Source organism: Barbatula barbatula (genome assembly GCF_947034865.1).
Source record: "Barbatula barbatula genome assembly, chromosome: 6".
NCBI classification, from domain to species: Eukaryota; Metazoa; Chordata; class Actinopteri; order Cypriniformes; family Nemacheilidae; genus Barbatula; species Barbatula barbatula.
Window position 1 is genome coordinate 18,568,582 of NC_136765.1, and position 16,951 is coordinate 18,585,532.

Sequence of the window (16,951 nt, forward strand, 5' to 3'; positions counted from 1 at the left end):
GGCAGATTCCTCCGTCACAGATAATGAGGCGCACATCGTCTTGAAACCATTCAGAAGATCTGAAATTGTGTTTCCTGTATGGCTTTTCCACTTCCTGCTTTACCGAGAGAAAAGATATTGAAGGTTCTGTGAAAAAAAAAACATCTGAAGATTTAAAGTGAAGTGAAAGTGTGAGTATTTGTCAATGTATGGTACCCCATACTTGAAATGTGTACTCTGCATTTAACCCATCCATGGTGAATAATAAACACATACACCCGGAGCAGTGGGCAGCTGCATGTCCAACTCTCTAACCAATAGGCCACGACTGCCCATTTAGCAAAAGCACTAAATCTGACTCTTATATTAAATCACTTAGCCTCGTGTTATACCTTAGTGGAAATTTAAAGAATGAAAAAGACAGATTGATTGTTTAAATAAGATACCTTAATTCTTAGCGGGTTTATTTAAAAGTTAAAAACACACAATATATAAAGCTTGACAGAATAATCAGTTTGATGTTTACAAGTTTTTTTCTCTCTTTAAAGGGCAAGTCTACATCTGAGTTTGCAAATAAATGCCTTGTCCTATAAAAATTCACTTACTTCGGTTGTTGGTTGTCGTTAATGTTCTCTTATCTTCTGCTTGGAAATTTTAGCAAACCATCTTGGTTACGGTCGCCCCGATCTGGTTAAAGACACGCATTACACCACGGTACAACACCCACACTCAGATGAGCAACGTAGAAATGTCTTTAAAATTAAGAAAATTGTTGGCATTTGCATCTGTTGTGTCACCTTTTGGAGCATCCAAATCTCAACATCGTCATCTCATTGTATTCAAAACACAGGCCATGCCTATGAACTTAAATGAGCAGTGATTAAACCATTTAACCCATAGCTGTTTACATTTATAATACTTTTTTAATATTGTATAATAAAAACGTAAGAAACCAAAATTGTGCAGCTTTACTTTAAGGAGTGTCATTATGTCAGTATATTAGTTAGTTAGTATAGTTATATTTATAGATTTATATTCACATGAAGCACAGCTTTGCACTTTGACTTTCTAACGGTCATGATCTGAAAATGATGAAACGTAGAAACAAAAACAAAGAATAGAAACAACTGAATGGATATTTACAGTTTTATTTATCCTACGCCCCTGCTCCTCTTCTCATATTAAAAGATTGTTTAGCATACAACCTGATTTACATTAGACAACAATGATGCGATTTGACAATGCTGGATTTATAATTGACAATGAAAATAAACAAAACAACAACATGCATGTATTTACTGTCATCATATCAAAGACAAAATTAGCCAATACTCGATTCACTTCTGTGAATCTATTACTGAACATTTTGCGATGTAATACAAAGTTAAATTAACAGCTGAACAATTTGTACTTCCGAAGTTAACCAACATGTTTTTAAACATGAAAGCAAAATATTTTATAACCCAACACTGGTTTCCAAACAACAAAACAACTCTGTAGCATACTGCAGTCAGTCATATTCATACCAAGCAGTATATGCGTGTTCACCCTAGTGAAGTGGCTGTATATTGGTGCACATTCAAAGCTCTGATCAACCTGTCAGCTTCATAAAACCAGTATAAAACCATCATTAGTCTATTACATTACGTGGTGAATCTTATTCGCTCAAACCAGACTATCATTTTATATTGTTGGGATGGTGCAGGTTTACTTTAGCTCGTACTTTTATGAAAGTACGAATTGTGTGGTTGGGCGTTATTCTAAAGTGCTTTTGATTTTCTTTACAGTTTTATTGTACAGTCACTGATTGCACATTCATGCTCCAGAAACTCAGTCAAAAATACCAGGGAGTACCATCAGTTTCTGATTTGGTTTTCAAGAGACCGTCTTCCCTTTGGCTAGCGTCATTTTGGGCAGACACACTTCATATGAATGAAAAACCCTTTAAAAAAACTTTCGGTCTAAACTAAACCTTTTAGATGAAGAACGGCTGCCCCTAGGTTCAATACTAAAACAACTACTTATGCTATGGCATTACAAAAGCAGAAACTTACGTTTTTTTAACAAATGAAGATGGACTTATGAGTCTACTATGCATAATATAATTTTTTTAGATTACAGATGATCTCTTCTACACGCACCTTCTATGTATGCCTTTAAAAGGAAGTTAATATTGTAAACATTCAGTCTGTGTAAGTGACCTTCTCTTGTTTCGTTTAAATGAGAGTGGTTCCAAACTCAAATAAATGTTACTCATTGAAAACCAAAGCTATCAACAATCTGTATCATTTACATTTGGGGAACAGCAACTGAAATTTATAAATCACTAATGACATTCATATTCTTGAACAAACAAGCACTTTATCTGGATTAATAACCGTCTCAGCTTCAGATAAAAATCTTCTGATTTATATACACTTTATAACAATAAAAGGTTTTGGTTTGAATGATTGTGGTAGAATGTCAGGAAGAACTGAACGGTCACATTCATAACATCTAGAAAATAGACAGTCTTACTTCGTGTTTACTGGTGAAGCAGAGCATCCACATTCAGACAGACATTGTGTGGAAATAACACGTTGTGTAAGTGTTGATCAATGTGTGCAGTCGCAAGTGTATGCTGATATATATGCGTGTTGGAGCATCTGAAACACTAGAGAAATATGAAGGCACTAGAAAATTCTGAAGCTGTATGCGCCCCAGCATTTACAAAGGTATAAATCTAGAAAAGATATTCTATTTGGACGTCACTTTTTTGGAAAATAAACCTGCGAAATATTTAGAAAAATCTCTTGCACCAGAATTAATAAAATTATTACAAAAAGACGCTTCTTCAAAAGAAAATCTCTTTTCATAAGTATTCCAGGATATCAATACAGTTTTGGCAGGAGACTACACCTTATGAAAAATATTTTGCTGCACCATTTCATTGAGAACCAGCACGAAGGCTTGGTTCTTTATCAGACGACAAACGCCCAATTACAGAGTTCATATTGTCAGCGTTATTTAACTACTATAAAGAGCAGCAAATCAAATCCAGTTGTTAGATGTTCTGCTCTACATATACATACCTGTCAGCGACATTCAAATGCTTTGAATACTACAAAACCATAGGCGTATATGTATCACAGTGCACAACCAGTTTCGCAGGGGATGATGGGAAGAGCAGCTTGCCTCTTAAGAGTCTCACAGAGCTCCAGCCAACAAGGAGCCACGGGTCACGACTCACGAGAGTCCAGCCTGTTGTATTTAACCCGGGTACTCATCAATGTTCGCCACAAAAATGGCAGCTGGTAGTTTCGAGGCACGATGCCCCGCACGTTACTCTCAAAGTACTGAAAGGGGCCGAACCACCATACGTGAGAGAACAGGTTGCCGGCAGAATTCTCTTTTAAAGCCTAAAGAACAGCAGAAGAGATTAAGTTAGGACAGAAAATAAGAAGGACACTTGAAAACAATTTTGTTCAGTCTATGCACAGTCAAGTCATTATTTTGAAAATAACAAATGGATTCTTATATTTTTAAAGGCTAACAGAGTATGCCAAGCTGTTGGCTATGTAAAATCATTATATACACTTTCTTTATTAAAAAAATAACTAATATCCCATTTCAAATTCACCTGCTGATTGGCCATTGTATGGTACCACCAGAAGAGGCGTGTGGTCATGAAGTAGGCCACCACCACATCGACTGTGTAGTGGTCATGAGCCAAGAGGATGCAGAAGATCCCAATCGCACTCAGGCACCAACAGATCCAGTGATACCACCAGAACCTCCGTGGCGAATCTGTCAACCACACCATATTTTGTTAATTGTGAAAAATACTGTGGAGCGGTCTCGGAGTGTCCAAAATTGTCCACTAGATGGCAGTATAGACTGCAGTATAAACTGACTGCCAAACACTTTGGGTTATGGATGTGTACTTACACTCTTTAATGAAGAGATATGTTAGCGTCAGCATTACTGTGTGTCCACTGTACAAGTAATCTCCACACAATGAGTGAGAGCCAGTGATGGACAACCCACCGCCTGCAATCATTTTCAAGACGCGACGGGACTGAGCCTCCCAGTCACCAAAGAGCTGGAATACAAACAGTTAATATGTATACGCATATACCTGCATGTTTTCACAAATTAAAAACAGGTCACTTATAAAAAGCAGAGATAGTGTATGCAAAAATAGTGGCATCAAATCCACTGGTTGACCAATGTAGATTTTTTTAATGGCTGATACCTATTTAAAAAAAGCACTGTGAATGATATACAAAAGGCAATTACAGTAAATTAGGGACATAATGTCTAGTTGAAGGCTTATCTTGTAAATAAACATGAGCAAAACTATAATAAATGTTTGTGGTATCGACAATCTCAAAATTGAACAGAATAGGCTGCAAACTATGCCTATTAGGCTTGTTGAGATAGTTGGTGTCACCGGTGATACAAGCTGTCCATCCGCCTACCGATTACATCACTTGTCTGCCGCGCACCTACCCATTAAAAAATGTTTACAGTAATAAATCACTTAGTTTAGTTAAAGACCAAACTAAAGTTGCGCGTCTGAACGCCTCTGCTGTATTCAGCGTACGCGGAACAAGTGTCACTGCAAAGATCAGCAGCACGAGTCCGATTTTATTCATAATCTGAAGAGTGTGAAGTGCTGACTGAAAAGACGATGGCGGAGGCTTTTCTTGCAAAGAACATGTAAGCACTGATATCGAGCTGGTTATGTTTTGATTGTCTTTTTGTTATAATTTTCAAAAGCCTGTGCTTTGCCATTTATTTAACATAAAGGTTTTTCGTTTCGCATTTCCCTTCTTATTAGGTTCTTATTCATTTGTTGCAACATGTGTGCCATAATTATTTTGTTAATATAGGCAATTTATCTAACGAATTATCTTTTTTTCTTTTTTGTTTATTTTTTTTTTGCTTGACGAGTACTGTGATTGTTCGTTTTGTAAGGTAATGGATTTTTGTTATAGTTTTGTTTTTATTAAGAAACATATTGAACCCAACATTAATTCAAGCAATTGCCGTTCCTGAATTGCCACCATTTTAAAACTGAAAGTAAAATGCTTCATGCTCACGGCCGCATCTTTCGACCACCCCACAGCAAACCCACCACCCCCGGTGTCACCGGCACAGCCGATGTTTTTATACATCGATAAACCTGTGGGAGTTTCATCATCACAATATCCCTAATGCCTATGACTTCATCCTGATTTACTGTGAAAGCGTTTAAAAGATTGTTAATATATGTGCAGGTTATTACCTTGGGAGAGCATTTGAAGTGCATGCCAGGCACAGGTAATGTCGTCACATACATGGTCACACATCTGTACAGATACAGGGTGCCCACGATGAAAAAGAACCGCCGGCCAACTATTGACCTGCACACAGATTGAGATCACAGTCAGAGGCAAAACAAGGATCAGTTTTGATCCAGAGTAACAAGGATCAGTCACATGGCTTACAGATCACAACAACAAACTGTTTTGCAATAAAGACAGACGTTTGTGATTCAGCTGTTTACGAGATGAGATTATGAAGTAAATGTTACAAGCTTGTAAAAACCACAGACCTGTGCTTGAGCAGACACCACTGTGCAAGCCAGAGTCCCACCAGCAGCATGCCATTGATCTCACAGATGGAAAATGCCCACTGCACGCGATCAAACAGATCAAAGAACTTATCGGGCAAGGGTGGGGACTCCTCTTTGGGTGGGACACGCTCGTGCACCACCGAGATCACGATTGTTGTCGTGACAAAGCAGCATACGGCGTACAGGAAGGCCACGCCTGTTTTGAACCACTCTGTGGGAAACGGTGTGCGTTCCTGCTCAGAGGGCAACGGGATCAAGATTCGAACCGGCTCGTAGAGGAATCCATTTTTAGGCCCACCGTTGAGGATCTTTCCATTGCCGACACTGCCATTGGCATGTGTAGGGGTTGTGTGTCCGTTCGCGTGGTGACCGATCTCAAGGTGGTTGCTTTTGTGTGCCTTCATGTGGCTCGTGAAGCGCAAAGTCTCGATACGTTCCATTAGTTGCCGTCCACCATCTCCGGTGACCAGGGACAGGGGCGGGGCTTTGAAGTCTTCCTCTGTGAACCTTAGGAGAGCAGGCCCGTCCGTGTTCTGCAACGCATCAGAATACTCCTGCATGCCCTCTTCTGTCAGCCAATCGGAAACATCAGAGGCTGTCCAGAGCCTCACCTGCTTCATGTCTTGGTGGGAAAGCAGGAAAGCCGTTTCAGGGAGCTGGAACGGGAGTGGACAAGGTGAAGCCCACACTTAGCAGTCTGGTGCTTTGATAGCAGTCATGTTGTCTCTGGGACATTGGAAGAAAACAGTCGGTCCAAGTGGTCGTGGCTGAATGATTCTAAATCCAAAGTTTCTGTGTATACCACCATATGGCCCCTAAACAAGAAAAATATGAGTTAGCTTACACAAAACATTGTGCACAAATTGTTTTTTATGTGTATTTCGAGAGCATACATCCTGTTCTGCACGGTGATACCCAAAGGCAAGGTACAGCATGTGGTTTTGAGCATGAACATGTCAAGGGGAGTGTACAGCAATGTGGACGTTCAGGAAACATCTGTTTCACAGTCATGCTAGATGTAGTTTAGCACACAGGATAAAAAGCCCAAACTATAATTTACTACACTGGTAAATAAATATATTTTTTATATTTTAAAAGAAGAATGTCGATCTCAAAGCACAAAAATAAAATGTTTGATGAGTTACAATTATTATACAAAATAATATAACTGTTTATATGAACATTTTAAACTACAAGCCAGACCGATCAACAAACATAGACCGGAAAAGTCCAGGCATGTCCATCTGATAAAACCGTGTATACTTAGAATCATTAAGACTATTAAGGGTTAAATTAATATTACATACTAATTTTTTACTTTTATGTTGGAATAGTCATCCATAATGTATCATGGGATGAATAACTCAATGACTCAAAGTATTTGTCTAACATACCTATGATTAATATCAGAGCTGGTTTGGTTCATTACATGAAACTCTGTAGAAGAATTTTGCAATCTCAATGGAATAAAGGAATTGAAAAAATACAACCGAGGCCGAGACCCCTGAAAAATGAGTTGGTCACAGTAAGGCTATATTCTCATAAATCGTTTACTCTATAGCTATTTTTAGAGCAGTACAAACTTTATTTAAAATCAATATATTCAGCACTGGCTGTGTTGACTCAGGATATACAGACGGACCACACGCACGCAATGTGCTGACGTGAATATTATGACCTAAATGTATATTGTAACCTGTACAGCAAGTATACTTTCATACTTCTTCACATTGTAATTGGGCGTAAAACGCAATAAAAAAGGGCAGACGTGTAGAGAGAGAGAGCGAGAGAGCAAGAGAGAGAGAGAGAGAGATTAAAAGTATCTGACTCAACACTATGTTTAGAAGACCTTTGGTTGTTAAATCAGCTTATACCGAAGCAAGCAAACACACGACACAAGGCAAATATGCAGATTGCTCACTCAGGTGACTCAGCATTAAGAAATCATAAAATAGCAGCTTGGAAATGTTCCAAATAACCACAGAGCTTACATCAGTCTGCCAACCTCCCATTAGCTTTCATCTACTTGGCAGACTGATGCTCTATGTTAGTAGAAATCTATATTTACCAAACTGACCTGTAAGCAAGAAGCAAGACTACTTGCACAGTGTCCATTCTCGTTTAGATGTGACGTAGTAAATACGTAACAACTGTGTCATCACTAACGAAAACCAGTTTTATTTTCTATTTGGGAAAGGAGGAGAAGATACATACATTCATTCATTACCCTGTGAATAATGCCAAAGAGTCTTGCTGTAATAACAATATCACAGTTATGTTAAGGTTCAATATCAAAAGCAATATGAGAAAAATCTACACTGAACTTAAATAGCAGAAAAAAAATTTCTTCTGTTTTCCTATTAACAACATATATAGCAAACTTCTTAAAGTCCTTGTGAAATTTAGTCAGCATTCTGAAATTCACCAGGTTCAGGGGTCACTATAGAGCCACTTGAGTTGGGTTATGTAAACATGCTTAAAATGCAGAACACACCATCTGTTCTGTTCTGCCAGCTCTTTCTTTCCCTCTTTAATATATACTTAAGAAAAACACCTTTCAGTACATAATGACTTTTTCTCAATACACCCATTTTAAAACATTCACATTCTATAATAAAATAGGGTCTCAATTCACAATTGACACTGAAATTACTCCAAAATTGGCATATTATTGGTGGGTTTGTGGATAAAGGCCAATTAAGTTATTTACAGTACCGGGTACATGCATATGGTAGCATCAAGTTATGTTTTTTTCCAACACAGGTATTGTCTATGTGGTGTAATCGTAAAAACGATGACATTCTCACCATATTAGATAGCTTGGCATAATCTTACATAAGTGCTATTTAAATAAAAGTAAAAGGAACACCATTGTTCTAAATAGTATAAAACATTTGGGGAATCATGTGAGTAAAGTCGATTTCAAGAAGTCTCAATGTGGTGTTACCACCATTTAAGGAGCTATTTTGTTAATATTATGCAAGACGACATGTGAGAGGAAATGAAATCACAAAGAACCCCTGGTGCAACAAACTTCTGCATGCAAAGGTTAGAAACTCATTTTAAAATGTGAGAATTTATGGTAAAACTTATGGTACAGTCCGCTGCTGTTCAACAGCGCACCGAGCGCTCTCAAAGCGCTACTAGCAGTGCGAACCAACACAAACACTTGTGCGCGAATGTTGAAACAGCCCGTCTTAAGCATGTTTACATAAAGAAACGGTGGGAAAGTAGCTTTGCGGGATGGAAAATCACGTTGTCTTTATGAATGGCCGTGCCTGTCACAGTAGCTCAGCAGGCACATATTTAGTGCAGTTATTAGCGTGTTCTGTACAGTAATAAAAACAGGTTGCGCCACATCAAAATGTGCACTGACACAAATGCTCCCAAATTTATTTTGAGGTCGCAACGGTTAAATACAGGGAGCATATGAGAATAAAATGGTTGAAATGTCGAGCCCAGCACTCCATCATGCCAATTGCATGGTATATTTGGTTCTTGCTAGACCGATCGGATCTCGCGAGATACCACCCCTATCAATAAGATAATTATGTTCCTAAACATTAGTAGAAATATTTCGTTTTAATGCATATTTCTATTACATTCATTAAACATTTCAAGCAATATATAATAATATAATATAATATAATACCATATCATAAAATATATACATACATTAAATAATAATGTAACAGAAAGTGGGTGTCTACATTTGAACAAATTTAGTGCTAAAAGAAATGTATATATTTTTTGTATTCATTTATAATGAATTCGACATGCGCCGGGTCCTCTCGTGGACGGGCGATGGAGACTGCCGCAGAAGTCTGGCTTTGCTGAATAAAGTTGCTTTTGCTTTACTGCTCACCAAAAATATTCTTCTCACTTTATGGTATGAAGGTTGAACCACTGTAGTCAAAGCAACGCTGTAGAAGCAACATGGTCAAGTTGTTCAATAAGGAAATTTTAAATATCTGATGCATGCCTGTAAAACCAGTTTTTAAAAGTGTTGTTTTCTCGTCTTGCCAAACCCGTTTTGTCATTGACAATTACAAATACAACCTTACTGTAAGGTGTTACCATGATAAATGTTGAGATCTTTCATCTAAAAGATTTAGTAAGCAGCACACAATCACCAGAAAATCGTTACAACATAGCACTCTACCCGTAAGAACCCAGATTTCCTCAGGGTTTCTTATAGACCTCTGAGAAGCAATGAGATAATTGATCTTCCAAACACAACTGCTATAATTGATCTTCCAAACACAACTGCTATAACTATCATATGTTACGAGCCTTAATGCAGATATGATACTGGCCATGAGAGATCTGCTTTCCCTGGTTTCCCACAAGCCACAGCAGCAGGGGTTTTTTGGCAGGTTGTGGGAAAGCAAAAGTTTCTCTGAAGGAGGAGACCTTTAGAATCTCTAATGTCTGAGAGAGTGATGATTTTTCCATTAGAAAACATCTCCAATGCACGTCTCCACGACTCAAATAAAACAAATATTTTTGCTATTTCAGCTCCACATTAAGATCAGGTTAAATTCAGAACTCTAAAGGAATGGTTTAACTCATTACATATAGGGTTACTGATTTTCAAATGCTAACACATTGGCGACAGCTGATGTCAGTGTCTGAGTAACATCCTATTTATTAAAGTCACAAAAAAATGTTTCAGAAAAATAAATACAAGAAACTGTTTTATAAAAAAATATTCATATGCACATTATATTCAACTTAACTTAGGCTAGTTGTCCGTTGGAATACTAGAACTAAAAACGTCGACAAAACAATATCAGTCACTTGATACTTTCAGGCTAATAAATATAGCGTATCACAGGCAGTTTCTGCCAATCTCATATTAATCTCTAGTGCCTATACAGTGTTATTGCATACGTCTCATCTTCGAAGAGTATTTAGTTTGATCCAATTTATAAAAGAGAGTACAATACAGCTGTACAATAATATCCGAAAAAACTACTAGAGGTGGACTAGTGGTGAGAATGGGATGGAACTAAAGCACGAGCAAGCAACACATCACATTAACCCCTTCGTGTTTTGTACACGCTGTGTGTATATTGTGATTATAGCCGCTATAAGGCTGCTCAGGATTAGAAATCACCCATTTAAGAGTAGTTCTACAACTCAAATAATTTTAGACATACAGGTGCGTCTCAATTAATTAGAATATCGTGAAAAAGATATAAATATTTTTTTTCACTCGTTTCAGAAAGTAAAACAAATATATTATATAGATTCATTACACCGAGTGAAATATTTCAAGCCTTTGTTTCTTGAAATTATGATTATGGCTTACAGAGAAGGAAAACCGAAATTCCGTGTCTCAGAAAATTTGAATATTACATCAGATCAATAAAAAAAAGGATATTTTAAACAGAAATGTCAGGTTTCTGAAAAGTATGTCAACGCAGCCATCTATCAGGAATTTTAAGAGCACTTCATGCTTCTCCATAAAGCTTGTCAGCAGAAGGATGCTGATTTCATTTTCCAGCAGGACTTGGCACAAGGTACCAAAAGCTTGTTCAAAGCAACCTGGGCTTCCATTACACATGAGCAGTGAGGAGGACTGATTGCCTCCATGCCACGTTGCCAAAATATTTTTTACCACTGTATAGTAAAACTTCGAAAAACAGAAATCCAAGAAATTTAAAAATAAAAAAACAATTTGGGAAAAACTAAACTTGATATGTCCCTAATTTATCCTTTTGATTAACGTTAATGTCGTTTTTCAGTTACCTGTCTATTTATGTGATGACCTGCACATTTTTTAAAGATGATAACAGGTGTATAATTGTGCTACAACTGTTTGGCCTGTCCTACAAAACTTTAAACCCCTGTAACAATGGTGCCATGTGCAATAAAAGTTAACGTACAGCCCTGATTTAGAGACATTATTTCAAGGTCGAAGAAACTACAAAGTGTTGCTTCAAACAGCTGCTGCTGAACAGATGAAAGTCAGACTTTCAGTATCCATTTCTTTGACATGAGACAAAGTATTTGAGTTCAGTAAAGAACAACAAGACTTTTCATAATCCACAGGCCTACATGTACTAGCCCTACACATACACACTATCTGTTAAAAGCAGGTGTTTCCGCTTAAAGAAATGTTGACACTGGCAGTTGTCTAAAAGTTTTTTGTTCCCACGACGTGACTGTGGACAACAGCTTATCGCTGAAATGCCTTTAAATTTCTGTTTGCAACCTTGAAATGTAACATAATGTATCTGCTGTTATGGAAGACTGGTAATCGCTGTCCTTTACTAGTGTGACCTTGATAAAAGTCCAACTGGTTACAAAAGCGGCTCATGCGTGTTATTATCTGTCACAGTTTCTTCTCTTGGTATCAAGAAATTAAATTTCTCAGGCAACGAATCCGATTTTAACAACAGAACCAAGTACTAAAAGCCTGATCTACTTTATATCCTACATTAATTACCCATAAACAAGTATATACAAGTGTCCACAAACGGTACCTATCCAACCTATTTTATGACCTGTGTATGCTTTACCCAGAAACCACAACTCGTTCCTGGCAGTTCACACTTTAACTGCTCAATCACAAAGCATTTGTGCTTCCTCAAACGCTATATTTATCTTCCATATAATATTTCCTCTTCACCTTTCTATCCCTACATTTGCTTTCTTCTAATATGGCCAATAATAACACATTAAATTCATTTGAATAAAAACCGACAAATATTCAGCATACCTAATGAACGGTTGTATGCAAAGAAAATGGACACGTTATTTATTCTGTGTCATTGCCCACAGCAAAACAAACCACAGAACATAACAGCAGTTCCTAAACCGTAGCATGTTGTAACAAAGCCTCCGTTATAAAGAGTGAAACAGTCTTATGGTGTCATCTTTCAATTCAAATAAAAGAAACACACAGTTTTCCGTTTAGTAAACAGAGAGGTATCACAATCACAGATGTCTGTCTGGTTTATTTGGTAAAGAGCAGATATTAAGGGATTCACTGATATGTATATTTTGGCCGATAACGAAAACCGATCATTCTAGAACCTTGGAAACCGATAACCGATATATTGGCCGATATTTAATACATAGAATTCTGTAAGACTGAAACAAAAAATGCTTTTATTTGAAAACATTGGCTGCAGAAAACTATTAAAAAAGTAACTATTAGCTCTCTTTTCCCTCTGAAAATCATGTACCAAGCCTTTTTTTACACTAATAAAAGATTATTTAACCTTTTACTTTTCTGGTATATTTTTTATTTAATAAACATATTATAGATGTTCTTCCAGAGCAACCCAGAAAAATGTTCTTGATAGCCACATGTTTAACAGGTCTCAAGACAGAAAGCATTCACACAGGCAGTCGGATTCAAACAAAAGGCTTTTTGTTTATAATTTACACATTCATAAATACTGTATACCTACATCAACAATGTTTTGGGAAAAGCAGAAAGTGAATGATCGCCACACATATAGTAACAGTATTTTAACTGTGAGCAGCGTGCAGCTGAAGAAGTTTAACCAGAATTAATTATATATATATTATATTATTTATCTATAATATATCTGCCTAAATTGTATTATCGATAACATAAAATGACCATTTATCGCCCGATACTGATATGCCCAATAATTTATCGCGCATCCCTCATTAAAAGCTCTCTGAGTGCAGATCTGATTGAAAAATGTATTTGTAATAGGGCTAGGTATCGATTCTGACGGTCCGATTTGATTCCGATTCACAAGCTCTCGATTCGATTCTATGATTTTAGATTTAATACAATTTCTATAGATATGTCTAAAAAAGATCGGTATATATCAGATTACAATGGTGAATTAAAAATGAAATGAAGAGCCACAAATCTATATATTAAACTTTAAGCACACTTAAGTATACTGAATCAGAAAAGTAGCATACCTTGATCAGACAGGATAAGGTTATTTTACATTTAGACACAAACAAACAATTTTTACTAATTTAGCTGTAAAGAGAAGCTGCAATTATATGAACTGCTGATTTTTCTATTCTTTTATGCCAAGCTCAAATTTGTGATTACCTCATTGTAACCACCATGTACTAATGCTTTAGCCAACTACAGAATACATTCTGATGCTTTATTAAGTTACTGTTTAATCTCGTTTTAACAGGAGCCATCGTGTATTTCATCCATGCGTGTTATGCAACCAAGCTACATTAATTGCATTAGCCGGAATTCTCCAGAGTCCTGTACCTAAAAACGCCACCTGCCTTCTAAACACAGTGGTAACTCCATTCATCACACTCAAATACAATTGAAAAGTATTAGGATGATGATGATTAAAGGTAAGGACAATCAGCATGGTTGGACACTGCTTTAAAACATTTTTTAATACAAAGAGGAAGACAAAGATGGCAAAGAAATAGACGAAGAGGTGGATAAAACTACAGAATCTTGATCGCAATCAAGCAGACACCAGACAACCAGAGCCAACATGCCTGGAATTAATCTCCATGGAATATTGATAGGCGTCAGTCTATATTTGGACCATGTGACATTTCACTTTAAGTAGGACACAATAGTAAGCGAGTAAAAAAAGAGGGATCCTTTTATTTATCAAGGTTAAGGGTTGTGCAAGAAAAAACTGACCAGACACGTCACTACCCACATCATCATGCATTGCAAAACCGGCAAAATCACTGACTTCAACCTTTGGACACATGACATCACACCAATCTTGAATTCTCATGATTATAAAGATACATACATAACCTGATACTGCTCTGACTGACCAATAGATTCAAAGTAACTTTAACACATACTGTAGATTGATGAAACACCCACATGCTTGCTCATACTGTTGTTTTCTGCCTCTTTCCTGCACTCCATTCTAGTAATTAGAAACACATTCTCTCACTATTGCTTCCGCAGCGTGCCCCAGTTTCTGCTCATTCCTGAAGAAAAACAACATCGGTTTCTGGGTCCCTGGATAAGACTTGTGCCTTTTTAGACACACAAACAATATTACCTCAGGCCTTAAACTGGAACTGCTGGCAACACTAGAACACTGATCATACCGAACCCCTTACACCTGCATTTCTTTCCACGCACACACAAAGAAGGAATTTGTGCCTAGAGACTACTTCATGGTCGTTTTATTCACGCACTGAGACTAACTCTGTTGAGTTTTACACCAGCCTCTTTTGGCAGCTCAATAAATTGCAGGGTGAATAAGTCTTAACTGCTGTCTGTGCATTAGATAACGTCAGTTTTCCTTACACAAGTGGATTAACGCTCCAGTGGTCCAATATTACTTTTAATAAGGTTTTATAGCTTTTTATTATTTTACAGTGCGTTTCCGAACGCAAATATGTTAATTGTGAATACCCTTTGGCAATCCTGAAAAAATTGGACTGTCGGTTTATTATAGTAACACTATTTCACTATTTTTATGACCAATTCTGTCATGAATTACTCACCTCATAGTTGTTCCAAACATGTATACATTTTGGTTCTGTTGAACGCAAAATAAGATATTTTGAGGAATGTAGGAAGACAAACAGTTCTGAGGCACTTTTGACTACCATTGTAATTTTTCCTACTATGGCAGTCAATGATGCTTCAGAACTGTTAGTATTCCAAAATATCTCTCTTAGTGTTCAACGGAGCAAATAAATGTATACATGTTTGGAACAAATAGAGGGTGAAAATTCCTGACAGAATTTTCAATTTTGGTTGGTTTATCCCTTTAAGATTGCTCCAGACCTATATCAATTTCTATGTTCTGATGAACACACAGAAATATATTTTGAATCATGTCAGATCTCATCCCCCATTTACTGCCATATATGGGTGGAAATAAATACTATGGGAGTCAATTGGGGATGAGAACGTTTTGGTTACTTACGTTCTTCCAAATATTTTCCTTTGTGTTTCGCAGAACAAAAAATATTTATACAGGTTTGGAACAAACCGATGTTGAGTAAATGATGACAGAACTTTCATTTTTAAAATATGATTACTGTTGTTACTCAATTGGTAAGGAATATTTAGGCTTTTTTAAGATAACGAGAGAACATTTAGCTTCAGCTTTTCTCACACACGTAGTTCAAATGGTCCAGTGGTCTTTATTAGCACGCATTTCAATCTCTGTTCGTCTTTAACCTTGGGTATTTGAGTTGTTTGAAGTTGTAATGCTCCAGTGGGCAAATGTTCTTCAATAGACGTGAAATAATATCCGGAAAGTCCTAAAAGAGGGATCGGTTATCTGTCTAGGGTTCAAGGAACTTACGGGCAAGCGACAAAACGTTTCAGCAGGTAAATAATCACGCAGGGCCCAACATCAATTCAACAGAGCGCGAGACTACCGTTAGCTGATTTGGTAAATATTTTAAATAGGACGTGTTACTGCGTAAACAAACACTTAAAGCAACACGTGGGTAACTGAAACTGTGCAATTCACCACCAACACGTTCAAACCAGACCCACTCACTGAAAACGGCGACGCAAAAACTTCGCTTAAGCTGCCTGGCGCGAAATAAAATGACACTTTATTATACTGACAAAGATCACGCGCCATCACCAGCTGCCATTAACACCAACGTCTCTCCGGTCTTACGTGGCAACAGCTGCCTTTCCCTCTCGGTTTCGTGTTATAGCGTATTTTCCCATTCGGAAATGGTGCAGCTGGTCCAGGAGGGGTCGGGTACTTTCCAACACATATGTCGCCATGATGAGAGAAGCGATTAAAAGGAGATTACACCGCAAATAATCACTTAATCGACCCCGGTGGAAGATAATTCATCCTAGTCCACAGTGAGCGGTTTTACAAACCAATAGAGGACTAGTGGAAGTAAAAATACACGCGGAGTGTTTTGCAAGAGGCCCTGGAAAGTAGCTATCAACTCACTGTGTTTTTCCAAAGGAGACTTGTAGCTCGGCTGGTTCCGAGCCGTGGCGCAGAAAAGTGAACCCTGGTCCGTCGCGACACGGATCCGGGCAGAAGCGATCCGTAAACCTCTCCGTTTTCCTGACAGGCCTTCTGTCGCGCAATAATTCTACGTCGGAAAAGGATAATTGTGTGTTGTGATGGGGTTGGTGATTATGGCCGCATACGCGAGGCTGTAGACGTGCGCGTCATCCGTGTGCTTGCGTGAGTGGGTGGATTTTTTTTAAAGCGCTGGGTCCTGCGTGAAGGAGGAGTGGGGAGGTGGGGTGGAGGGGAGGGGACCCCGTCTTGTCGCGCAACTCGGTTGTGACGCAACATGCAATGCCCCGCCTCTACTTTCAGGTCCAACTAAAACATAACACTGGGTTCGCTATCGCAGTAATAACGGTGCTTTACGTTAAAGGGTTAGTTCAACACCCCTACAAATTCTGTCTTCCTTTACTCACCC

The 16,951-nt window shown here is 37.8% G+C and overlaps 1 protein-coding gene across 1 annotated transcript; it reads right to left on the bottom strand.

Annotated features, from left to right (window-relative positions):
* Positions 1-1,108: 1,108 nt before the first annotated feature.
* sgms1a (sphingomyelin synthase 1a) lies at positions 1,109-16,829 on the bottom strand. The gene is made up of 6 exons (XM_079458386.1): positions 16,465-16,829; positions 5,558-6,393; positions 5,249-5,366; positions 3,907-4,060; positions 3,599-3,765; positions 1,109-3,377 (listed from the first exon to the last, which is right to left on the bottom strand). The coding sequence occupies exons 2-6, from the start codon at positions 6,196-6,198 to the stop codon at positions 3,198-3,200; spliced, it is 1,260 nt and encodes a 419-aa protein (XP_079314512.1). The 5' UTR covers positions 6,199-6,393; positions 16,465-16,829; the 3' UTR covers positions 1,109-3,197.
* Between the last annotated feature and the right edge of the window lie 122 nt (positions 16,830-16,951).

Coding starts and splice junctions, on each gene's coding strand:
- sgms1a (XM_079458386.1), bottom strand. CDS start 6,198: ATGAAGCAGGTGAGGCTCTGGACAGCCTCTGATGTTTCCGATTGGCTG. Junction 4,061..5,248: donor ACTTCAAATGCTCTCCCAAG/GTAATAACCTGC, acceptor TTTGTATTCCAG/CTCTTTGGTGACTGGGAGGC. Junction 3,378..3,598: donor ATACAATGGCCAATCAGCAG/GTGAATTTGAAA, acceptor GCTGTTCTTTAG/GCTTTAAAAGAGAATTCTGC.